Genomic DNA, 26,681 nt, shown 5'->3' with positions numbered 1-26,681 from the left:
TAAACCAGCTATAAAATGAAGAATAGCAGATTATTATTTTTTCAGTAAGAAAAACTGAGGAAGGAGAATCACATTGGGGTGAGAGCTACCAGCCACCTTCCTCCATAATGTAACATCTCTGCAAGGTTTAAGGGGAAACAGTGATGTTCAGCCAACTTTAAAGAGCCAGGCAAAAGAGCCAGGATGCCACAGGAACAGCCTACCTGGTTGAGCAGCTTCTGCAAGTGAGGGGTTCCCATGCGGTCTGCCATGTGTCTGTAAGCAGGATGGGAAAGGAAGAACTTGCGCTCAGCTGCCAATGCTGCTCTGATGTCCTTCTTACCATCAATATCCTTCTGGCTCCGGTTCACAACTCCAATGTAGCCTATGAGTGGACAGCTCCATATATTAGTTTTTGCCTTAAGTTTTGCACAGGACCCCAGTACAAATGCAGAGAAAGCAGCTAGGACACAACAGGGCAACCACTGCAGAAAGCCGCATAGTTGCAACGGTACAAAAGAAGTGGGGAATCCTAGCTTCTACAACAATCCACACTTAAAAATTAAGAAGGGCCTATTGCTCCTATTTTAATTGAAAAGACAAGAAGCCATGCAGAGATGAAATGGGACATTCAACAGCCATTGGCTGGAATTTTTACACGGCATGGTTCTTTCCCATAGAACTTGGCCTCACACTCTGATGTCACAAGTTGTCTTCCTTGGTACATGAAAGCACTGTGACTCAGAAATTTACAGAAAACCAAGTGGTACAGCCCAAATATAAAATATGAAAATGTGCCTATTTTGCACCGTTTATTTCAAATGCAGAACTGTGGTATTGAGCAGTATAGCAAGCATATTTATTGAAGGGGTAATGAAGAACCCACTCTTGTCAGACTCTGAGCTCATGCTGGTGAGATGAGTCATCTCCTGCTATACAGTATACAGACCTATACAGAGATCAAATCTAATCTAATCAAGTTAAAAGCTACACAAGAGCCAGAGTAATTCATCAGGATCACAAATTGGCTCTAAATGCACAACACTCAGCTAGGACCATCACTAAGGTCCCTTCTACTGTGCAAATGAGAAGTTTCCAACAGGTATATGAAAATATACGGCTCCAACCACTGACTGCTTCCTGCCAAAAGAGGGGGTGGAATAAATAATCTGATAACTTCATGTCAAATATATTGGGCTTTTTCATGAAGCTTGGTTGCAGATCACGTCCCATATGCATCCTGCTGACATTTTGCACCCAAAGATGCTAGGAAGAAAAGAAAGCTGACTGCCAGTAGCCCTGTACATCTGAGTGCTTTAGGAATGCTCTGGATGACAAAGGGACCAGATAAACAGCAAGCAAACTTCAAAACTAGCTACTTTCATTTGCTCCTTCTTACCCAGAGTGCACATTAAATGCACACTGCATGATGGTTTAGAGCCCAGGTACTTCCTTCCTTCAAGCCTGATTAGCAAACACTCTTTTTATTAGTCTATGAATCTGATCAATGCTACAGTACTTGAGTTCATTCACACAAATAGCCACCAGTTATAAGTTTTAATAGCTTTCTACCTCTCCGCAGAGGTAAAAGTTTGTTCTCCAGAACATCTCTTGCATCAGTGCCTTCATCCATCAGGTCTAGTTTGGTTATTACCCCAATTGTCCGTAAGCCTGAGGGGGGGAAATAGAATGGCTGATCAACAGATGATCCAAATATTCAGGTGAGAGATTAAACAAGTTCTCAGGAACTATAACACATATTATAATAAATGATAAGCTTAGCACAGCAACTTTGCACATCAGTGCGATTAGGGCTTTTGTACAGCTCTTGATTTCTTTATTTTACTTCATAATGCACAAAACTAATTATTACCACCAAGGGTATGAATTATTCCATCTTGTTCTGCCCTGCAATTTTAAGTTCCAGTTATCCTAACCTTATGGTTTCTGCTACTATCATTCTGTTCCCAGGATCCTCTAGAAAATTCCTTTAAAAGACCAGCATTTTAGCAGAGAAAGGTATCTGGCAAAGGACCATAGAAAAAGCACATTGGCACTGGACTATTCTACCTAGAATGATTTGGGGCTTCCCAATTATTTTAGCTGAGAAGCTCAGAGTGAGATTTTGGAGACCCTACAGTATTCTGCCACGGAATTGTGTGGAATTTATCAGTGCAAAAGGTGAAAGAGAAAAAATTGAGGATTTTTTTTACCTTGTGGGTCAACTTCTTTGGCCATTTTGAGAGCATCTGAGTTGGCCAAATCCATGTTGGCTGGAGTCACAGCAAGAATCAGGCTACTCTCTCTGCTGATGAATTGCAAAATCATATCTTTTATCTGGTACTCAATGTCCTGGGGTTGGTCACCGACTGGCACCTTAGTGATACCCGGAAGGTCAATCAAAGTCAGATTCAATACTGAAAAGAAAAATGAGCACAGTGTTAAGAACTTCCTTTTGAGAAGGTCATCAAGTTTTGCTTTGTAACTTCAAGGAACTTTGCCGAAGTCTTTTCATACAAGGATGGAAGGAAGCCATTAGGAAGATCTAGCTAGTTGTCCTCACGACAATAAGACCCCAAAGCCTTTTTTAACCATAATAATGCATCTAATGCCTTCACATCCTCCTACAGCTTAAGCTACATACAGACTCTTACTCCCTCAGTACCAAATAAAGATATAGTTTTCCATTTTACTGAATATTTCCAGTCCAGGATACTTGAGTAGTCCAGTAGCGCTCAAATATATGCATTCAGTCCAGTAGTATATGCTTTTAAAAGGTCATCCAGAGCACAAAACGACACCTACCATGTGGCGAATACACCCTCAGGTTAATGGGAACAGGAGAGATGCCTTTATTTGTTCCTGTAACTCTGTCTGTCTCCGCTTCAATCTCCTGCCGGACTTCATCAAAATCTGTAAACTTCTTAGATTTGCAGTGCAAAAATTCTGCATATTCTGAAAGAGAGAAAACACTTTGTCAGATTGGAATTCACACCTCTGGAAAAGCTTTTGAGGGCTCACTCAGGAGCTCTCACTAAAAACCACTTTCAACTATACCCAATGCTTTATACTGCACGCCTGATTTAGTAGGGCTGCACTGCATGCTCAGCAGTTTCATTTTATGAGATGAAAATATGAGGGGAGGGGGAGACACACTATATTTCCTAAATTATGCAAATATTCATTGCCCATTTACTGTGTTAGGTTACCAATGTGTTGCTGCTTTGGTCCCAAGCGATGTGCCCAGAGAGGTCTTCCACGGTGCCCACATGGTCCTCTCCCTTTATCCTTTCCCTGCTGAAACTGGGCTTGAAAGAAGCATTCTACCAAAGCCAGTACAATAGGCTGTGGAGTGTGCTTGCTTGTGGGGTGTGCAAGATGCCCACAACAATTTGCCCAGTTTGCAAATGTGTGCCCAAAAGCCCCAAATGGTTGACAACTCCCGGATGGTTGGTCAGCTGCTAAGGATCATACTCTCAGGAGAGTCTATCACCACCCCATGACACATGATGTTCTGCTATCTAATGTGTCTGCCAGCCATAACCATAAGACAGCTCTTTAAAAACCCGACAGAAAACCTTCAATAGACCGTCAGAGTTGCTCCTGTGCACCTTCACCAAACTAGGCAGTCAGTGCACAGTGCACAATAAAGGGCAGAAGGGGGAGGCTGCTACAGCTGTGCTGCAAGTTGGTTTTTGCTTAGCACACTGGCTCAGGTTGGTGGTGCCAAGGTGTTGAGTGCAGTTCCTGCAAATGATGAACTGAGCAGCCAACCCTGGGCAGCGTGAGGAGAGATGCTATCATAGTCATGCTATGCACTGTTTGTTGGGCACAGTGACCAACAAACTGTTGTTGCTGTTTGTCTTAGGTCAATCCCTTAGAACAGGGTGGCCCAGGCAGCAACTTAGTCTTGACTGCTGCATGACATCCCCAGGTTACTTCATCACCCCACTGCCCCCCAATATTCATTCAGAGGAAGTGCAATCCCATCTAGAATAGGCAAAGTTCCTCATTCTTAGAACTGGAAACTACTCACTCACAATTTCTGTCTTAGCAGGATTCAATTTCAGCTTACTGGCCCACAAGTGCAGCCGGGCACTGGTTCAACTTGTACACAGTCTCCCCTCACTCAGATTTAAGAATACAATTCTAATACTCTACAAAATTGATTGATTCATTATCCATATTTGTTTTACAAGTCAAATCAACGTATTCAGAAAAAGCATGTCCATGTTTTTTACCAAAGCATAGTAAATTACTTAATAAAGACACTGGCTTGGAAACATGTTAAGAACATTGAAATATAGTCCCACAAAAACATAAACAATGCTAGTTAACCAGAGCAAATAAAGATTTCTGCATTCTAGAGTAGTCACAGTCAAAGAAGAAACTGCACACGGACATATCAGCATTCACACAAGGACTTGGGTCACTCTTCAAATACAATGAAAAAACCACATACCTGTTTTAGAAAAGATAAGCTGAAGAATGAGGGGACGCCTGGTAACAATTCCAGATCCACGGGGCAGGAAATCTCTGCAGAGTATTTTTACAAGATAATGTTACTTCAATGGCATAAAAAAGATACTGCAATTATGAGGACTGACAAACAATACTTTTAAAATCCTATTCTGGAACAGCGCACTGTTCCAAAATTATGTCCATAGGATTTAATGGCCACCTTAATGAGAAAGCCGGCACATTTTGTAATAGCATACAAAGGAAGACAATGACAGTTTTATGAAGTAGTCAATGTGGTGTCCTCCATATGTTGGTGAACTACACGTCCCATAATCCTTGACTATCAATCATGCTGACTGGGGTTGATCAGAAGTGGAGTCCACATGTATCTCAAGAACATCAATATGGCCACCCTGATGTACGGGAATGATAATGGTAAATACTGTACAGTTCAACATGTTGTTCATGGTTTCCATGGTTAATGGCAGATTGTGCTTAGATTTATATTAGCAAATATTAAGAGGTGGTGCAATTGCTGCTGCTTCCTTAACTATATAGCTAGTACATGGAGGCTCAGAAGCATAAAGAGCTTTCTTGGATGAAGCAAGTGGATCTGGAAGGTCTAAGGGAGACCTTGAGATATCTGATAGACATGGAAAGAGACTTTCAGAAGTCTCTGGTAGCAACTGAGAATTCCTAACAACTTTACCAAATTAGATACATACAGATTTCTAAATGGATGCTGGTACAGAGTTTTGGAAAAATCCTCAATCGTTTGTAAAGATACAGAAAAGGCAGTAGTGTACAAATATCAGGCTTTCTATTTCCTGTCTTCCGTTGGTGGTATGCAAACTCAATTTTCTCCTGCCACCTCAGCCAACAGCTGCCCCTATATACAGGAGTCAGAGAAATACTTCCCAAACACCTGTGATACTATTAAAACATTATCATAAATCCATCTTTTTTCCTATACTGAAATTAAGCTCTTAATACGTCAATAAAATAGATTTGATACTCTTGGAGTGGGGGACAGACTAAGAATCCATGTGTTTATCAAGAAGTACATGCCCCAAAGCTCTGGAAATGTCTGTCTTCCTAGCTAGCAGAACGCTACTTTCACAATGCTTTGAAAAGAATTTCCCAGTCTTAAAACCTCTTGCTTTTTGGGTAACTACAGCTCAGTTGAAGCCTCCCAAAATCCACACAAACTCAAAACCAGAAGAGGTTTTTAAAAATTCAGGATAAAGAAATAAAAAACATTTGATTTTAGTCATTATTCCCTGCTGGTCTTTCGTTTCCTAATAAAGCAGTGCTTTTAAATTATTTTGCATCTATTAGCCACCTTGCACTTAAGACTGCAGAAAACATAGGCTATAATAGCCCTGTACAAATAAGTGAACGCTGAATGGACCAGTGCAGTTTCCTTCTTGTTGTTACACCCATGAATTCAGAACACAGAACCTGGTAAGGCCCCATGAAAGCATATTTTGCTCTAAACCCCAAAGTGTTTTGAGAAATTTCCCCAAGAGAATAGAATCTCCAATTACAAAAACAAGAACAAAGCACTTGGCAACTTGCCTTGAGAGTCACTCCCAATCCTCTCCCACTGAGTGCGTGGTGTCCTATGCAGATCCATTGTGTGAGACTTTGTTACCTAGAAAGACATGTTCCTGTTGCTTCCTAGTCATGCTGACGAGACTACCGTATTCATAGGAAACAGGAACCAAGACTGAAAAGGTTTTATGATGTATGATCTTCATTTGACCATGAGCATGGGATCCTAGCGCGGGTGGCGCTGTGGGTTAAACTACAGAGCCTAGGACTTGCTGATCAGAAGGTTGGTAGTTTTAATCCCCACAACAGGGTGAGCTCCCATTGCTCGGTCCCTGCTCCCACCAACCTAGCAGTTCAAAAGCATATCAAAGTGCAAATAGATAAATAGGTACCGCTCCGGCGGGAAGGTGAACGGCGTTTCCGTGTGCTGCTCTGGTTCGCCAAAAGTGGCTTAGTCATGCTGGCCACGTGACTTGGAAGCTGTACGCCAGCTCCCTCGGCCAATAAAGCGAGATGAGCGCCGCAACCCCAGAGTCATCTGCGACTGGACCTAACAGTTAGGGGTCACTTTGCCTTTATGGGATCCTAGATAGTGAAGGCACTTTTTAAAATGCATCATTTTCTAAAATCACTTGGCAGCAATGAATGGATATAAATGGATATAAATTTGCTCAGTCTGCACATCAAAGTAAGTGCAAAATAAATGCATAAATCATTCCCACTTAGATCCTCCCCTAGCATGAGCGGGTGCAACAAACCATGAGCCTTGGCTTAGTATTACTTCTGAACTAAAGATCATGGTTTGTTTCATTTCAAACAAAACACAATTGGAAACCCAAGAACAATCATGGTTTGTTTGTAGCAAAACAAACTGTGATCCCCAGATGCAGCACTAGTCATGGGTTGTGTTTTTTGCTCCATTTACATATTCATGGTAATTACGGTTTACTGAGACATGAAAGCATAGCCACCATCAGAACTGGTGAACTAGAATGGATACAATAATCACAGTTTAAATCAAGACTGTGCTTAATTTCTCAGATGGCTATCCCCAGGAAGCTGATTTTTTTATGCACATAAAATTTTAGGATGCCTGAATTGCTATTTAAATCTAAAGGTAAAGGAAGTAAGATGCTACAGAGTTGTCATTTCTCCAAATATTTTCAAGGAATCCAATAAAAAATTCTAAGTAAAGCTATATGTTTGAATATAACATTTAAATCACACTAAGTACAGTGGTGCCTCGCAAGACGAAATTAATTCGTTCCGCGAGTTTTGTCGTCTTGAGATTTTTTTCGTCTTGCGAAGCACAGTGTCAGAAAAGTTTTGGAAAAGCTTAAAAAATCACCAAAGTCTTCAAAAACCTCAAAAAAGGTTACCACACTGCGTGCTATGAGTTGCTCCTCAAAGTCAAGTCGCAACTGTATTAACGGTGTTAAGAAAAAGGAAACAAACTTGCAAGACGTTCCTGTCTTGCGAAGCAAGCCCATAGGGAAAATCATCTTGCGAAGCAGCTCAAAAAAAAACCCTTTCGTCTTGCGAGTTTTCAGTCTTGCGAGGCATTCGTCTTGCGAGGTACCACTGTACACCGTACTAATTTCCCCCTTAATATATTTTAGCTTTCTTTACTAAGTGTTTTATTTTAGTATTTTAACTTCTGTATGTTTAAGTATGGCTGTGAATTTTTCTGTTTTACTATTTTATCTTTTGTAAGCTGATTTGAGGTTGCTGTTTTTTCAATCAAGCAGTGTATAAATTTTACACTAATCAAAATAAATCTTTAAACATTTACAAGTAAACAGTAATTCAATAAACTTGGTAAATCAGATCTCAATTAATTTGCAGCTACAGAAAAGTTTCCAATTCTTTTCTTCTTCTTCTAGAAATCCAACATAACCAAGTTGGTGATGGCTGTAGTAAGTCATCTTCTTGGAAAAACAAACAAACCACAAGCGCTGGTTTATAATGTTAAGCTGGCACTCCAGTTCGTTTCCTCCCCGCTTGGGGGGGGGGAGGAACAGGGTGGGCACAATATTAGCATTTGCGTTTGTTCATGATAAACCATAGCCTGGCTTGCCACAAGGTGCAAACCACAGTACTATTACACTGACTGAGCAATATTCCTTTGTCAGGAAATCCCAAGTAATCCAAACTTAATTTAGGTTTTTGTGGAATGTTCTGATAATTTTTGGTTTCATTCAGGTTAAAAGAAAAAACGCTTATTGATGGCAAGGAATGTCTGGCAATATTTTATTTAATGGTGAAAAATGGCTGGGAAATATACAGAGATCTCTCTGGGATGTCTGGAAGGAGAAGCCCATCAAAGATTGGAAAAGATGGTACACCTCTGCTACCTAAGGGGAGGGGGCTGATGGTGTGTGTAGGTAAGAAATGGAAATTTTGCAACAGAGACCGAGAAACATAAAAGCAGAGATGGCTGACAGCTAGTTGTAAAAGAAGGTGGCTTGAAGGTACAAATATGTTTCTCTGTGATCTGATGTGGGTTAGCAAATCTGGTTCCCTATAGGAATGCATCAGTTGTGTTGGGTTTCAAGAGGCAACCAAATACATATCTGTGTAGACAGATTATGCCGCTTGGTTTCTGGCTATTATTATTAATAATAAACAAATAATATTTTGTTGATGCTTTATTATATTACTTTAAATTTGTTTATGTTATCCTCATCCCATTTAACCTTCAAAGTTGTTAGCTTGGTAAGGTAAAAGACCCCATGACGGTTAAATCCAGTCGAATTCAACTATGGGGTGCGGCACTCATCTCCGCTTTCAGGCTGAGGGAGCCAGCATTTATCCACAGATAGCTTTCCAGGTCATGTGGCCAGCATGACTAAACTGCTTCTGGCACAACAGGACACCATGACGGAAGCCAGAGCTCACAGATCTGCAGAACTCCAACGAGCCACCCCATTATCAAGATATAAAACTTTAGAGTAGCTTTATACAAGTCTTCTCTATGAGAACGACTACATACTTAACTGCAGTCTGCACAGAAATCAATTATTTCAACATTATGGACAAGGAAAAACATCTTAGTTGCTTCAGTCACAACAGTGGTCTTCTCCAGTCACTTGGAAACTCTCAACCAAGGCTGTCATTTAGGTAGATTGGGAAAGCTGCATGGGGGATGAAAAAAGGAAGACTGTCATCCCTTGCATTCATCTATTTTAGCAGAAGGCAGTACCTTGGTTTTATTTCTTATTTCCACCAAGTGAACCTGAAGACTCCCAAAAAGCGTAGGGGAAGTTTTTAATGTTTGATGTTTTCTTGTTGTTGTTTTTAATATTTTGTTGGGAGCCACGGAGTGACTAGGGCAACCTAATCAGATGAGTTTCATATAAATAATAAAATTATATTACTACTACTATCATCAACATCATCATTATCATTGCCCCTGAGAAAAGGAGACTGGCCAAGTGTGCTTCCAAACTAGAATCAATGAGCCACTGTCTCAACGAGATGTTTCTCTGGGCAACCACAGTGGAGGCCATGGACCAGGTGCCATACTGAAAAGCATCCAACAGAGCATCTGCCACAACAGCAGAAGCAGTTCTTTCTAAAGCCATCTCTGACAGCTTAGGACACATACATCCCTTGTACTAAGCTCCTCTAAAAAAAACCCTAAGTAGTTGTTGCTGTCCTAAAAACATGATTTCTACAACAGTTCACAGTCCTTCTGGTAAAAACTACATCCATTTAAAACAAGAGCAGGCTCAGCACGACTCTCTTAGTCTCAGGGTTGTGGGTTTGAGCCCCATGCTGGGCCAAAAGATTCCTTTATTGCAGGGGGTTGGAATAGGCGCTGTGGAAGGTGGGGTAGGACAAGCATCTCCCTTCCACCCTACACACTTAAACAAATACATACTCCATTCATACTCACAAACACCTGTTCTTCCTTCCCCTATCAACTTTAATTGATTGATCTGCTAATTAAAACTTGAAGTCCTACTGGAAACCATTTGATAAAAAGAGACAAGCTTTTAGCAAGCGGACACCAAAGGACATACATTACAAGACAGGAAGTACAACCACAGTGAGTCAGAGGAAGAGGCCCAGAGTCCTCTGTTGCATAATGCCAAAACAATTGAGCCTTACAACATTACTGACAGACAACTTCAATAGAGGTCAAAGGGAAACTTGGTTTGGTGATGAAGGAGAATGCTGAAATACATATGTATTAAACAAAGCTTCAAAGCACATTATGCAGTGGCTTTAACAAGTGGCTATTTCATGGAGATAGAAGGAAGCACGCTGCAAATAAGAAATAAACAAAGCTGTATGTAGTACTGAAGCCAGGCTGTCCCTACAGTAAACACAAATGGCAGCGTTGACAAGCCAAGGGCGTTTCTACCATTGCTTCAGTCCAGGCACTCATATCTCACTCAGAGCACCAAACAGGAGTGTTATCCTATAGCAAACTCATTCTCTGAGCCTGGCACCTTACATAGCCAAAAATGTCACCATCCATGCAGATAAGGAAGGTTTCGATACACTTAAAGGGCTTAAGAAACCCCAAGACACTCAAAAGCATAAAAGAAACTTGGGAGAGAAAAACAAAAGTAGGCCCAACAAGGATGTAATATACTCAGTGGGCATAGAATGCTTACCGACTGGTGATGAGGGGGGAGAGAAATGAAAAACACAAGAGGTGCAATGGAAGAGGGCATAGTTGGCTGGCCTCCTAAATGTGTTTGCAATTTGTTGCAGGTTCCACTTATCCCTAGAAAACTTCAGTTGAGCAAACTTGTCAAAAGGTCATTTCCTCACCCAAAGTTCCACTACTGAAATGGCTCCATGAGGCAAGCACATACAAAGCAACTCAATATTTGCATTTCAAAATAATTAGGACCACCAGCTAATCTAGCTGTTGTTGCCAAGGATTCATTCACAGGCTCCCCATAACTGGCCCTAGCCATAAGCCTTTCTGCAGCTGCAGTTTCCAAATACAAAGGCAAGCCCCACATAATCTGTGTTGCAGTGATCCAAATGAGATGAACCCACCGTGTACGTGCCATGATCTGATGCCTCCAAGAACCAACATAGTTGGCATCCCAGCCTCAACCCAGCAAAGTATCCTTAGTCACTACCAAAACCTGGGTACAAAAGTCTGAGGGATTCTGGATGTACCACACACCCCCATCATAAAATTGGAAAGGATCCCAGGGGTCATCTAGTCCAATGCAGGCATGATTTGTAGACTTTTGGGAATTCACTATTTCAGGGATCCTTGGTGGGGATTTGTACCCTTCCTAGACAAGAAGACAGACCAGGGAAGCAGTAACCTTCCGTGTGACCATGTGTAAGTTAATACCACTAGCTGCAGTTTGGTTGAAAAATTACAGCTGATCCCGAGGCACTGGGTGTTGTGATGCAAGCAGAACTTGGGCCCAGGTGTCAGACCTGGCTCCAGGAAACAGTGCAAAGACAGCCTGTAGCCAGCAAGACCTGGTCTCCTAGCTATCCTTTTCTTCTGCCAGAGCTAGATGGCGGCACACAGGTTAAATACCTGCCCAGAATTTCTCATATCACCAGTTCTATCCTGACATCAAGCATACTAGATACAACAGGGCTGAGCTCCACCATACAACATGATGAAGAAGGGAATTCAGGGGTCAGCAAACTTTTTCGGCAGGGGGCCGGTCCAGTGTCCCTCAGACCTTGTGGGGAGCCGGACTATTTTTTTGGGGGGGGGGAATGAATGAATTCCTATGCCCCACAAATAACCCAGAGATGCATTTGAAATAAAAGCACACATTCTACTCATATAAAAAAGCGTTGATTCCTGGACCGTCCGCAGGCCAGATTGAGAAAGCGATTGGGCTGGATCTGGCCCCTGGGTTCTTAGTTTTCCTACCCATGGAATAAAATAATACAAAAGAACCATGAAGAGCCAAACTGACTGAAATTGAAACTTAGATTATCCCTGCTTACATTGACCTAGGTAAGCTTCTTCAAAGGTTAACCAAAGCTTTGACTCAAATCCCTTGGACCAGGCCCACTGTCTGTTCCTATCAAAGGATGGGCAGAGGCATCTTCTTGTGGTGCACAAATGTGCTGTAGAAATCTCTGCTGGTGGGCTGTGCATCATTGTGCTCAGCAGGCAGTCACTAGCCATAGTAAAGTCATTCTGGGAAGTACAGTGATACCTCGGGTTAAGTACTTAATTCGTTCCGGAGGTGTACAGTAATGTTTGCCAAAAACTCAAACATTCATCTTTTTTGGAACCATTATTCTGTAACTGTTGATGCTTTACCACAAGTTTATTTCCATCTCACCTGGTTACTGCTTCTTCCTTCTTAGTTTAGCTACCTGGCAATCCTAGCCAAATCATGAAATAGTTTTTATAAGATGATATTAACTGCAGCCTATCAGGTGTAGGTACATTTGATGTTATGAGAGCTGGCACACTAATTGAAAGAAAAGAGCAAGAGTGGCAATGTAAATAAACAGGTGAACTTTCTCATACAAATAGACAAAAGGGAACATCTGGCACTGGCAAAAATGTTCTGAAGGACAGTGAACAGTTTTTCTCAGCCCTAAGAATTCCTGACTAGTCTGCCCTAGCAGCACTTGCCACCCTATCACACACAATTATTGCTTATTATGCAGTTCCATTTCCTAGAGGAAGTGACCAATCCTCTTAAGAAAGGCAGACTTTCAGGAAATCGAACATACGAAGCTGCCTTATGCAGAGTCTTACCAATGATGTATCCACGACCTAAGAAACATGAATTACTAACAGCTCTTGTATAGTCACCAAAACATGAACACAAACACGATTTACAAGTTTTATCTGTAGCAACTAGGCTCTTAAAAGATTACAAATGAAGGTGCCAAGTATTAAGAAGTAATCATCTGCCAAGGCGTTATCAAGTAATAGCACTGCTGACTGTGTACAGCATGAGTGGTTCACTGTTTTCAACTCAAAGTCACAGTGAAGTTTAGCTAACCCTCTAAAAGCTGCATAGCAGTGTGGATGTGACCAAGTGCAGCACTGCAAATAAAAAGCAAAACTCTCAACTTATGCTTCAAAATCACCTCTTTTTCCTCAGGCATGGCACCACTGCTAGTAGAGACAAAAGACCTTCATGCAATGCCACCATGTCAGAAAATGACAACATGGTTTTTGCAGGGTAAGTTGAGAGGGAAAGAAAGGGATGTCTTAATAGGGAAAGGGTTGGTGAGTCAATGGAAGCAGTTGTAGATTTGCCACCCCTGATTTAAAGAAAATGTGCACTGTCTCAAAATGGCAATTACCATAATGGTATCATTAATCTTATGCCCCAGCCACTAGTTATAGCCTCTGAAAGCATCATTGGTTCAATGATTCATCACTGGCCCATGCAACAGGGGCACTTTCTGAACACTGTTATGTAGATATATAATGATACTGCTTTACATTAGAAATCTATGGACTGCTACACATCACTACACATGCTTCCCGCTTCCACCAAGAACACACCATAAAATCTACTATCTACAGGAGGGGTGGAGGACCTCAGATGTAAGGGCCACATGTGGCCCTCCAGGCCTCTCTATTTGGATCTCAAAAGTCTCCCCAAATCACAGCCATCATTGGCTGGAATGTGTCCTTGAACTCTGAAAATGCCTCTTGTCTGGGTGAAATGTTAGGAGGAGAGTGTGAAGAAGCCTAGTGTAAAAACGATTCACATTTGTTGTTTTGTCTACTTTGGCCTGCCACTATCAGTACATGGCCCTTGGAAGGCTGCCAGCAGGGAATACGGCCCTGGGCAGAAAAGGGTTCCACCACCTGGTCTACAGCCAAGTCCTAAGGTAAAACTACATAAAGATTTATATTTCTTACCCAGTCAATTAAGTAAAAAAGCAAACCAACAACATCAGTCTGTTATCAAGGAACAATTTTCTACATGATAGACAAAAAGAAAAGAAGTGATGAAACACTTGTCAACAGTAGCTTCCAGATAAAACCATTACAAAACCTGCTGGAAAAAACTGAGGTCTGACACTTTTAAGATGAAGATTCTACGAAGATATTCTCTTTGAAAATTCAAAACATTTGCTATGTATTTGTTGTCCAATGCATTCAGCATCCAACAACACAAATTACATTCTACAAAATGGAAAAACTTCATGGAGGCTGAAAGCCAGTTAGTGCACAAGGCCAAGCTTCCCACCCTCCCGGCTACCGTTTTACTTTAAATAACCAACCACAGAATAGCAGGGCACTTAAAATACAAAAGAATGATTTTCCATTGTTGACAGTTATATCAACAATGCTACTTACTAGTAATGACCTGCTTCCCAGAATAAGATATTCTTGTTGACCCTATTCAATTGTTTTATTGTGTTTTCCCATTGTTTTTAATTTGTATGTCACAAGCTGTATTGAACTTTTGGGAAAACCTCCAGCAAAATGGTCACTAGCAAGGAGTAATAGGAATAAGAACTTTTGTGGCAAGAATATAATTAAGAAAATGTTACGTAAATTTAGCGCACACTTAAAATTTGGATTCAGATATGTATGGGGAAAGCACTATAGAGCCCCCAAAGTATCCCGTACCATGTAATAGTCCCTTCATGCAATACATTTTCCCAGATCTCTGTGTTGCATCAGATCAACTGAAAGCAGAAGAGGCTCTCCTGTTTGTCAGCATCAATATGCACTCTGACAATGACACCTATTCATGGAAACATCAAAGACAACCCAAGCCTGCAACCATCAGAAATTTCCATAGATACAACACGTGTTATAAACATGCTTGGGTAAAGGATAACCTAAGCTAGCACATACAATAGCTTTAGTAAACTGAAATGACTTTAGTAAACTGAAATGTTTTATTGCAGGAGAGGGAAGACATATCTGATTAGATGTACTTTTTCAAAAGCAGGTGCAGATTTGAGGCAAACTACTTCTTTGACTTCATGCTCCACCTTCATGAGTCTGACTGAAGTTTAGTTATTGCAGTTTTTAGCATCACTGTTGAAATACAGCATTAATACATGCAATCTCACTCATTAGGCTGCATCCCTCACAACTGTTCACAGAAGAGGACATGCGGTGAACTCTGTGATAAAAGTTCACACCAAGCTGGTTTTCTAAAGACTCAAGTAGGTTCAGATGCTTGCTCCACATCTTCCAGAAAACCAGATACTGGTCTCATGTCAATATAAAATGTCTTACATGCAATGATTATGGCAAGGAATTCACTACTGGATCAAAATATACACCCAGGATTATAGCTGTTTAGTTATTGGTAGTGATTGATGTACAGTATATTAGAACACCAACTCCACTGAAAAATGTTTAAAATAGTTTGATCACTGCATTTCCTCATGGGCAAAATGCAGAAGTAGGAGGGCAATGCATGTAATTTTTACAGTATGCTACACTCCATCCATACTATAGCCAGGTTTCTACACATGCGCCTACATCAAGGCAAACAAGTGTAATTATCATACTTCGAGGACACATTCTAGACAGCAAAACACTCAAGGCAAATGCATAACAGCACTAGTGAGCGGACTGGAGACATGGATTGGGGAGAGAGATGGCCTAGGAGGGAGAGTTCAATCTGGCTAGAGAAGCCTGGAGGCCCTGGGCAGAAGTTCCCCACCATCACTTAAGGCTGTTCAAATCAGTGTTCACCAAACACATTCAGACCAATGTGTGCTCCCTTTCTGTCACAATCACATTTCAGTAACATTTTCTACATATTCAGGTAGGTAGCAATGTTGGTCTGATGCAGTCGAAATAAATAAATAAATAAATAAATAAATAAATAAATAAGTCCAGTAGCACCTTAGAGACCAACTAAGAAGTGTGCTTGCAGGTATCTGAAGAAGTGTGCATGCACACGGAAAGCTTATACCCAGGAACATACTTAGTTGGTCTCTAAGATGCTACTGGACATTTTTTTCTCTACATATGAATGGGAGTGAGGGGGAAACAATCCCTGAGATATAGCTCCCTAATCACAATTGAAAGCAATTCCTAAATGGCAAATTGTGAAGACAAAGCAGATGAAAAGCAGCTAAGAACCCCCAAGGCAGAAAGTTTTTTAGCATAAAGTTTCAAAGTTAGAATCCTCCAAGGTGTAAGGAGGGTTATCTCTGGGTCCTCAGGTAGATATTGCACATTAAAATTAGTTGCAGGACAAAACAAATCGCAGTCATTACTATTGGTATCATCATATGAGAAGGTATATCTCATCTTATTTGTTACAGAAATGCTATTGAGCAAAAATATACACTATGATTTTGTACATAGAGCTATCAGTCACTAATATTTAATGCAAGCAAAACACCCATTATATGTTGGGCGGGGTAGCAAAGACAAGCATAAAAAACTCTTTCTTAGCATAGGGCTGCTCTGCTGCTTATCAGGGGTTAAAAGACTAGTTACAGGTAGGTAGCTGTGTTGGTCTGTGATAGTCGAACAAAATAAAAAAATTCCTTCCAGCAGCACCTTTGAGACCAACTAAGTTTGTTTCTTCAGATTTCTGAAGAAGTGTGCATGCACACGAAAGCTCATACCAATAACAAACTTAGTTGATCTCTAAGGTGCTACTGGAAGGAATTTTTTTATTTTGTTTCGACTAAAAGCAGACTGTCATTGTCACTGCTAATCCTCATGTACCATGGAAACATGTTTCAAGTATAGGTAAAAATGTCTAGAGTAGAATATTACATCACAATAGACGTTTGTGTTTTGTGGTACATTGAAAATGGTGTTTCTTGCTGCAACAGACTAACAAGTCTATTGCTTAGAGGTGATTTTGTTTAGATCATTTTGTGTAACAGACTGTCTGGCACAGTAGTCTATTTGACAGCACCATGCCATGCCACATCCATAGGGTGTGCAATCGGCAGTGGATTAATCAATGCTCAGGGACATGGAAGGAGGAATCAGGTGTCAAATAATTGTTTTTGATGACATGTTTTATTTTCCATCTTTCATTTTATATTTTATGTTACAGATTACTCTGAGACTTTAAGAAAGAGTGGTATATTGAGCAAAGTACCGTATTTTTCGCCCTATAGGATGCACTTCTTCCCCTCTAAAAATGAAGGGGAAATGTGTGTGCGTCCTATGGGGCGAATGCAGGCTTTCGCTGAAGCCTGGAGAGCGAGACGGGTCGGTGCGCACCGACCCCTCTCACTCTCCAGGCTTCAGGAAGCTATCCGCAAGCCTTGCGAGCCCGGCGGGAATTCCTGCGGGCTTGCAAGGCTTGCAGGCAGCAGCCTGCAGTCCACAAGCTCGGGGGAGAGCGGGGAGGCGGAGCGCCGCCATCCCGCTGTTCCCCGACCTGGTTTGGAGGCTGGCGCTGGGGAGAAGTGCGCTTCTCCCCAGCGCCAGCCCTACAAGCTCGGGGGACAGCGGGGAGGCGGAGCGCCGCCATCCCACTGTTCCCCGACCTGGTTTGGATTCCCCGACCTAGTTTTGGGAAGGAAATAAAGGAAAAAAATTTTTCCTTTATTCCCCCCCCCCCAAAAAAAACTAGTTGCGTCCTATGGGCCGGTGCGCCCTATGGGACGAAAAATACGGTACTTGTGTTCTTCAAATAACTATCCTATCTGTGAGACAGAGCTCAGGGCAGAACATTTAACCCAAATGGCACGGCTCTGTGCAACCTAAGGTACAGAGTATATGGCTTTGCTAAAATATATCCATTACACCCCAGTCCATAGCAGGCCTACTATGTAATGGCTTACCTAGTGGTTAATAAGATATTGTGCATTTATTTCTGAAATTATGGGTCACTTTTATGTATCTTGCACACAAAATTAAGGAACAGAATTCATGTTCTGAATTCCAAATGTATTATGCAAGAGCAAAAGAGAGAAACTTGTTAGCTATGTGTAAAACTAAGGAACAGCAGAAAGCAAAAGTGTGGTCTGCAAGACTTATTGCTAACTGTTCTTTATGGCACAAAAGTGCACAGGTGGAAGGCCGACATAATACTGTGCTACATCCTTATCTGTGAGACCATTACACAGAAAGCAGAAAGACAGGTGTAACCTCCCCCACCCTTGCAAGTCATAAGCTGTCTAGCAGCTTGAAATTTTTTACATTTAGCAATACCCCAAAGAAACCTGGAATCTGATGGGTTTTCATGCAAGAGGGGCTGATGGATGTTACAAACCAGGCAAAGATCTCCTATGAAAGATGCTAAGTTGTAAATTTGTTGCTATTGTTTTTAAAACTTATTTATCTTGTATTTATGTAACCAGCCCTCTGATCCTATGAAAGGCAGGTAAACAATAATAATTACAATGGCAACAAGAGCAGAATCACTGATTGTTCCACCCATTTCAAGTACCACCCTGCAGTTTATGTTATTATTTTATTTATTAAATTTATATACCACCCTTCATCCAAAGATCAGACGGCAGTGTGTGTGTATATATTTACACACACACACACATATATATAAAACATAGTAACAAACAAAAGCAATAGCTCCCACCCACAGTTTAAAAGGCCATAAATTGTTTAAATAGCAAGAGGCTTGGCAGAAGAAGAAAGTTTTTGCCCAGCACCTAAAATATGTAACAATGGTGCTAGGCAAGCTTCCTTGGAGAGATCATTCCATAAATGGGGAGCCACTGCAAAAAAGGCCCATTCTCATGTTGGAAGGTGCACAAAGAATGGCCTCATGATTGCAGGGTACAGGTAGGTGCATGTGGAGAGAGGTGGTCCTTGAGGTATTGCATTCCTGAATTGTTTCAGGCTTCATAGGTCAAAACCAGCACTTTGAATTGGGAAACTAATTGGCAGCCGGCGCAGTTGGGCCAGGATCGATGTAATATGCTCAAACAGTCTTGCCCTGATGAGCAACCTGGCCGCTGAATTCTGCACCAGCTGAAGTTTCCAGACAGTCTTCATTGGCAGCCCTACGTGGGACGCATTGCAGTAATCTAACCTGGAGGTTTCCACAGAATAAACGATAGAAGTTAGGCTATCCCTGTCCAGACCCAGGGGCACTGCTTGGCCTCCAGCCAAAGCTGATGGAAGGCACTGAGACCACCTGAGTCTCAAGCGACAGCAAAGGACCCAGAAATACCCCCGAGCTGTGTACCTGCTCCTTTAGAGGGAGTGTAACCCCATTAAGAGCAGGCAAGCTCCCCCATAGAGGTCACCGGAGCACAGGCGACAGAGTTTACCCAGGACAACCCGGAAAGGTGTGTGGGGCGGAGGGCAGCGCGAGGCCTCGCGGGTCTGACCCCTCCCCGCACTCGCCCAGCAGAGCGGGAGGCCAGAAGGCAGGTGGCCCACACGCCGGCCATGGCGCCAGTCGCAAAGCCACCTTTCACGAGGGCCAGTCCCGCGCGCGACCCCTTTCGGCTCCATGGGGCAGAGAGGGGTCTCGGAGCGGGGAAGAGACTCTTTCCTCTCCGCTTCGCCTCACCAGCGGAGAGGGGCTGGTTTTTGGCGGGCGGGCGGCGGCGGCTCTTCCCGGGCCGAGGCCGCCTCTACGGCAGCAGGGAGCTGAGGAGAGCGCGAGCCCGGCATTCTCGGAACTCATTTCCGCAAACTGCGCCGCGCGCCGCTGGTCTGCCTTAGGGAGCCTCCCTTGCGCAGTTTGCGTTTCTCTCTCTTCCTCCCCGCAAAGCCCCCCTCCCCCCACACGCACGATTCACTGACTGACTGACTGACCGGCCGACGAAGTTCTCGAGGACGGAGCTCTTGCCCGCGCTCTGGCCGCCCACCACAGCGATCTGCGGCAGGTCGAGGTGGCAGCTCTGCCCGATAGAGCTGAAGGCGTCCTGCAGCTTGTTCACCAGCGGGATGAGCTCCTCCATTCCTCGGTTGCCCATAGCAACGGCCTAAGGTGGGAGGGGGACAGATCCCCTCCTCCTCCCCCCGGCGCGCGCACCTCCCCGCTTCCTCTCACAACCCCAGGCAACAACCACCAAAACTTCCCCCCTCGGATTCTCCTCATCCGGCCTCGGCGAGGCGACGCCCCGCCCCGCCCTATTTCTGCCGGCCATTGCCGGCTATTGCTCGGAGGGCCTGTCATTCATCGGTCAGGACCAATAAGAAAAGCAAAACCGTCGCCCTCGGGCAGTGGTAGGGGCAGCGTTGGCCCGCTCCGCCCATTTCCGGTCGGTGTTCTAACTGGTAGCCTTCCCTGTCATTCGGCGCCCGCCTCTGCTCTCCTCACAACCAATGGTGACCTGAGGAGCTCGGTCCCCGCCCTGCAGCTCATTAGTTGCTTTTTTTTTCTTTTTCTTTTTACTGGTCAAGTTTCCTGTCCATCACGTAAAGAAACGAATAAGCTGTCAAAAGAACCGGGCCACCCGCCTCACTACATTCGCTTTTTATTGGCCAGTGTTTGCGTCACACTCTGTGAATAAGCCAATCGCACCAGTAAAGAGCACTTTACTTCTTCCTTTTTAAGGGGCATGAACAATGAGATGAAATGTGTATTTCTCCACCTCGGTCCTTCTTTTGCCGCTAAACAATTATTGGTCCCTGCTCATATTCATTCATTCATTTTGCAGTAAAATGTATATACCGCTTGAGTGAAGAAAACCTCAAAAGCGGATAAAACAATAAAGCCAAGGGGAAAATGTTTTGCAGCCATACTTTAAAACATAAAAAAATTAAAATACTAAAACAGATCGAAAGGTACCTCAGCTTTCTCTTACCTCTACAGAAATCGCAGATCCCCAAATCTTTTTCACACCTTCCAGGGGGAAATGATTTTACCTGGCAGATATTCTACCTTTCTGGTGGCTGCAGCTGACGAGGGCATATTGCGAGGAATTTGTGCATTTTCATTTGCAATACTTTTTTAAAAAACAGATAACCAGAATTTCCCAGATTTTCTTTTCTTATTTTAAAAAGTATTCTTGTCAGTTCAAAATATTCTGTGATTCAGAAAGTTTCCATTCAGCTATGAGCATTAAAGGCTGCAATATTGTAGAATAATTGTAGAGAATAATCAGATTCAGTGCAATTCTATTCTTATTTAAAGGTAAAGGGACCCCTGACCATTAGATCCAGGTGTGGCCGACTCTGGGGTTGCACCGCTCATCTCGCTTTATTGGCCGAGGGAGCCGGCATACAGCTTCCAGGTCATGTGTCCAGCATGACTAAGCTGCTTCTGCCGAACCAGAGCAGCGCACGGAAACGCCTTCCCGCTGGAGCGGTACCTATTTATCTACTTGCACTTTGACGTGATTTCAAACTGCTAGGTTGGCAGGAGCAGGGACTGAGCAACGGGAGCTCACCGCGTCACAGGGATTCGAACCGCCGACCTTCTGATCGGCAAGCCCTAGGCTTTGTGGTTAAACCCACAGTGCCACCCGTGTACTCGGTAGTAAATTCCATTGTGTTGCTATTGCTACATATTTATTTGCCCCATGTTGGGCAAAGGATTCCTACATTGCAGGGGGTTGGACCAGATGACGCCCCCCCCCCGGCTTCCTTCCCACTCTACAATTTTTGATTCTATGTATACCAGGCATGTCCAACTCCCAAAAGACTGCAATCTACTCCCACTATAAAAAAACTGGCAGTGATCTACCCAAAGTTGTTGAGCTCTTTTGGGGGGCGGAGATCAACCAGGATCACGCGGTTGACAGGGATCGACCAATGACACCACGCGATTGACCAGTAGATCATGATCAACCGGTTGGACATGGCTGATATATACCCTAACACCTATTAAAAACATGCAGATAATTACAATAAAAACAGTGTGGCACCAGGGAGTAGGCCTTACTCCTATGTTAGTGTGCATAGGATTGTACTGTCCACTCAAGTGCTATAGGCACACTCACCAGGAAGTGAGTACTGTGATCAATACTTGATGGCAGCAGGGATGGGGGATAAGATCAAGAGTTCAAAATAAGTGCAGTGCTTCCACTCCTCATGAGCAGTCACAGGTTCAGGACCAGGAAAGCATTCCCATTCAGTTGCACTTTAACACATATGTGTTCCTATACAACTTGCCACTGAAATAATTTGTTCTATTTTAGTACTGCAAATTTTGTAACATATTAAAAGTCAGTTTAAAACTGTACAATTCTTACTACAAGTTATCTCAAAATTGCTACTAAACAGTTTCGATTTTTTGCTGTTATTTTACATTTCTCCCTGATACAAAAACTTGTTCTTTAAAAAATGTTACATTACCTAATAAGTTGTCTTATCACTCTGCCTTCATAGAGTCACAAGAATCCAATTATCCACAACCTCTGAATTCTCATTTCAGTAATTTAATTTATTCTGTCTGCACCTGCTGTAGGCATATCAGCATTCTTAGGGTATTTTTAATACATATTTTACTGTTCTACAGATCTCTGTCGTTTCTCTAGACCAGTGGTTCCCAATTAGGGGTCCAGGGACAAATGCAATCACACTGGGGCTGCTTCTATCCCCGGGATAACAGGTCTTTTTGCTGCACAATATAGAGGAGAGGAGCAAGGTGTATGTACATTTTTTTTATCAGCTGTGGTTGTAATGTAGCACCCTGCTTGTGGTTAACGCTTAGCTGGAATGAAATATTCAACGCAGCAATAGAGAAATTAAAATAATAATTTATTTGTCAGACAAATAAATGAGAGGCACAGTGGTATATGGTTACCAAGCTCTGGCCTGGTCTCCTGCCATTATGGCCAGCACTTATATTCCCTCAGCCCAGCCTCCTTGCTCCTCCTTTGGCTGCCTCTGTCCAATCAGCCTGGTTGAATTTCCTATTGGCTGATTGCTATAACCAATCCTAAAAGATACACCCATTTCCTATTGCCTTTTATGGGATACAAAAAGCTATATATTCTTCTATCTATAAATGACAAATAAGTAGTCATATATCTTACATTTGTCTCAACAAGGAACCTTAATTACCAGCTCACCTCTTGCCCTCCTTGCCCTATTGCCCTCCAAAACAGATGGTTAATAGTTTTAAATTTTTATCTTAAACAGATATCAGAGATCTTGGGTTCACATTCTCATGCATCATCAATGAAAGATCTCCTTTTTGGAGGTCTTTAAACAAAGGCCTGACAACCATATATCAGGAGTGCTCGATGGCATCTCCTGTCTGGCAGGGGGCTGGGCTCATTTGCCCCTCTGGTCTCCTACAGCAATATGACTCTATGAAATAAGAATTTAACATTTCTTTCTTTCTAGATCCTTTGCATAATTACATTTAAGCCAGTATATTTCATACATTATCATAGATAGCTTTTTAGAAGAATAAACCTTCTCAAAGTAAAAGGAAGGAAGAGTTTACAGCCTCAAAATAAAATAGGAAAAAAGCCTCTTCTTCTATTTACACTCCCCTTCTCCAGCCAGTTGCTTTCTTTTCCATTTGCTATTGGCCTTTAACCTTAGGAAGATATGGCTCAAGTTTAATGGAGGCACATGGTTTTATTTTACTGTTTACCAACTCTTAATTATGTAGGGTCAGTGTAACCTTGCTCTTCAGCCTGTAATTCCCTTTTTACGACTTTGAGAATTGTTTTCTGCTATAAATCAGGGGGCCCCCTTGTCCAGGAGGATAAACATCTTGCCAAAGTACTTAGGCAGCTGGTCTTCTGCCTGGCATAAAACATTTGAAAATCTTTAAGCTCATTTTAAAATACAGACCCTAATCAAACTATAAGCCTTGATAAAAATGCAGGCTATGATTAGATGCCTCATTAACAATGGTACTGAGATACATGGTCTGCTTCTTCAACATTTCCCTATTAAAAGTTGTTTCTTATCACCACCCTGGCTACCCACCAATATCCTACGGTGCCTTCATAAGATGCTACAATTGAACATTTTCAAAATAATGCACTGCACAGCTGTACCACAGCACGGGGTGGAGGGTAGTGGGATAAAAATATTGAAAGTACTGTACTCTGTCATACTTGACAATTGCATGGCAACACAACTATACACCTTTGCTTCTGCATTTATGCATTTTGCAATGGGTCATGCTATAAATGCTTGCCTTTCCCCCTGCTTGCTGATGGCCACAAAATGGAGAATCAGGAATGAGACTGATGGATCCAAGAAGCCACTTCTACTGGTGAAAGGTTACAGTAAAGGATAGCAAACTTGCAAAAATTTGGACGTTTTATGACCGTGATACTACAGTGAAGCGACAAAATAGTACAAGCAGTAGTACATAGCACAATAACAAAATGTGTATCATCATCACCTTAAAAAAAAATACATGAAAAAACACAGAACAAACAGGTACAAAATATGGGGCTGGTGTGGTATGTGGAAAATGTGGAACATGTGGAACATATGCCTTCTAGTAATGGCTGCAACATCTCAAGTAGATTTATTCAGACTCCTCTTTACAGTATAACATATTATGAACTGAGAAAAGAATGGACCTGATACAGTGCGAGCAAAGTCCATTTCTTTGCAAGCATTTTGAAATTTAATGAGCAGATGAAAGGGTGCGGTTACTTGCTCTCTTGTAAAAACCCCATATAAATATAGTTTTGCTGTGTTCAGTTACTGATTTACTTGTGACTACCTGAGACAAACGCATTTACATATATCATTTATCAGAATCAACCACAAAACCATTCCCAGTTTCTGTGACAATCTTTTGTAAGTATCATGAGGCATGTGTTTTTGTTTCTTTGATCGTTTGTTTGTTTCTAAAAGTTTGAGACCCAATACACGGCAGCACAAAAAGCCTTCAAGCTGAGCATACATTTCTGGCAAATCAAGACGTTTCCAAGCTTTCTTTTATATTGCTCTGTGTTGACTCTTGTGCAGGGTGCTAAGTGAGCTGAATGCAACCAAGACATTGCGCAAGGAGGACAATTTCTGCTTGCGTAATAGAAACTCCCCAGTCACTGGGCACCACCCACACCCACCAAATCTGCCACAAAGTGGGGATGACCCCAGAGCTGATTTTGGGCATGATGCACAGGTGGGATAAATTCTCCTGCACTAGCGGAAGTTGTTACAGTTGCACAGTTATGTTGTTGGATACAGCTGAGTCATTATTTCCTTCTTATTTTCCATTACGTACACTTACCAAGCAGTCCTATATGCCAATTATAATGGGAGTGGAGATATATAGCTGCTATGCAGATGAAACAGCTACCAGATGTATTTCCCACTCGGCCAAGGTGGGTGGGAGAGAGAGAAGAGAAACACACGACACAGAAGTAGTAATACAGTGGTACCTCGGGTTAAGTACTTAATTCGTTCCGGAGGCCCGTACTTAATCTGAAACTGTTCTTAACCTGAAGCACCACTTTAGCTAATGGGGCCTCCTGCTGCTGCCACGCTGCCAGAGCACGATTTCTGTTCTCATCCTGAAGGAAAGTTCTTAACCTGAAGCACTATTTTTGGGTTAGCGGAGTCTGTAACCTGAAGCGTATGTAACCTGAAGCGTATGTAACCCTAGGTACTACTGTACAGAGAAACAAACAAACAAAAAACACAGAATAGTCACAGAGAAGGGGGGAAGTGTTAGTGTTCAAAGATCCTAAGGCCGTTCACAACAACAACAAAATGAGAAGACAAAATACATCATAAAACAATGAAACAAACCAATAACCCCACCCCCCCAGTGGCGTAGCGTGGGTTGTCAGCACCCGGGGCAAGTAGTTTGCGCCCCCTAACCCGTGGATTTGCGCCCCCTAACCCTAACCCCCAGATGTTGCGCCCGGTGTGGCCGGGCCCCCTGCACCCCCACGCTACGCCACTGCACCCCCCGACACCATTCCAAGTTTTTGGATACCAATTCTGTATTACCACAACATCTGCATAACGTTTGACGTACTTTTGTGCATTTTGCTAAAAATTTACCCTCTCCAAAACATTAGGTGAAATCAGTGTTCTTATGTTAAAGCAGCAATGAAATGGATAGCAGAGCAGTTCACTTTCCATGAAATTGATGTTTTGTTATTTGGGTTTAGCCAGCCTCTGTCTGATATTCAGTTTCATGGGAAAATGACTTGTCTTTTAGCCTCACCTGTCTCCCTTGTGTGGAATAAGGGCTCTGTCACAGTAGTAAATTTTGTAATTGGCCACAGCCCCACAGCAGCCATTTTGTGACTACTGTTGCCTGCATAGCAGCAATGTTGTGGTGTTGCCTACAATTCTTTCTCAAGATTTCAGATGTTCCCACTGTTCAGAAAAGTTTTTTTTGGGGGGGCCTATTCTACATGTCACTTTCACAAGGTCACTCAGATGGTTGGATTCTTATAAATCAGGGGTGGTGACCTCAGGGCTGGTGAGTGGGGAATGTGGCCCTTCATGCCTCTACTTGGCCCTCAGGACTCTTCCCAGGCACACCTCTCACCAGTCCTGCTTTACACTCTTCTCAAGTGATTTTCCTCCTGTCTGAAATGGAACTCTGAGTGCCTCTTGCTTGCCTAGATGAAAAACTGTGCATACAGAACATGGTAATAAAAATTATTATTATTATTATTATTATTGTGAGGGGCACACTCTTAGTTGGATGGCTTGTGTGCTCTATTTTCCAGTTCTCTCTTTGAAAAACAATCCTCTGTTTGAAGAGCTGTTCAGTTTAAGTTTGGTTTAAAGGTAAAGAAGCTTAAACAAGGAGAGCGGAGGCCTTGAAATTGCTCATCACCAGCGGCTAGATGGCAGACTAAGCAGGCATTTATGTTTGTCATACGTCCTCTTTTTCCAGGACACGTCCTCTTTTTCATGGGTACATAAAATGAGAGTTGTCATAGCGATCCAT

General features: G+C 42.5%; 1 protein-coding gene across 8 annotated transcripts in view; it reads right to left on the bottom strand.

Moving 5' to 3' along the window:
• The window catches only part of DNM2 (dynamin 2), a 66,926-nt gene extending 46,989 nt beyond the window's left edge, over positions 1 to 19,937 (bottom strand). For 6 of the 8 annotated variants that reach the window (XM_081176319.1, XM_081176320.1, XM_081176316.1 and 3 more), the window contains exons 1-6: positions 19,652 to 19,937; positions 4,442 to 4,515; positions 2,785 to 2,934; positions 2,193 to 2,396; positions 1,552 to 1,650; positions 204 to 364 (exon numbers count right to left, since the gene is read on the bottom strand). In XM_081176319.1, coding sequence (XP_081032445.1) covers positions 204 to 364; positions 1,552 to 1,650; positions 2,193 to 2,396; positions 2,785 to 2,934; positions 4,442 to 4,515; positions 19,652 to 19,812 — 849 coding nt within the window. In that variant the 5' untranslated portion in view covers positions 19,813 to 19,937. The remainder of the gene's footprint in view (positions 1 to 203; positions 365 to 1,551; positions 1,651 to 2,192; positions 2,397 to 2,784; positions 2,935 to 4,441; positions 4,516 to 19,651) is intronic. The other 2 variants (XM_081176313.1, XM_081176317.1) reach the window with 1 other exon arrangement.
• Positions 19,938 to 26,681: the final 6,744 nt, after the last annotated feature.

This window comes from Podarcis bocagei (assembly GCF_964188305.1).
Source record: "Podarcis bocagei genome assembly, chromosome: 17".
In the NCBI taxonomy this organism is placed as follows: domain Eukaryota; kingdom Metazoa; phylum Chordata; class Lepidosauria; order Squamata; family Lacertidae; genus Podarcis; species Podarcis bocagei.
This window is presented reverse-complemented; position numbering and strand designations above follow the sequence as displayed.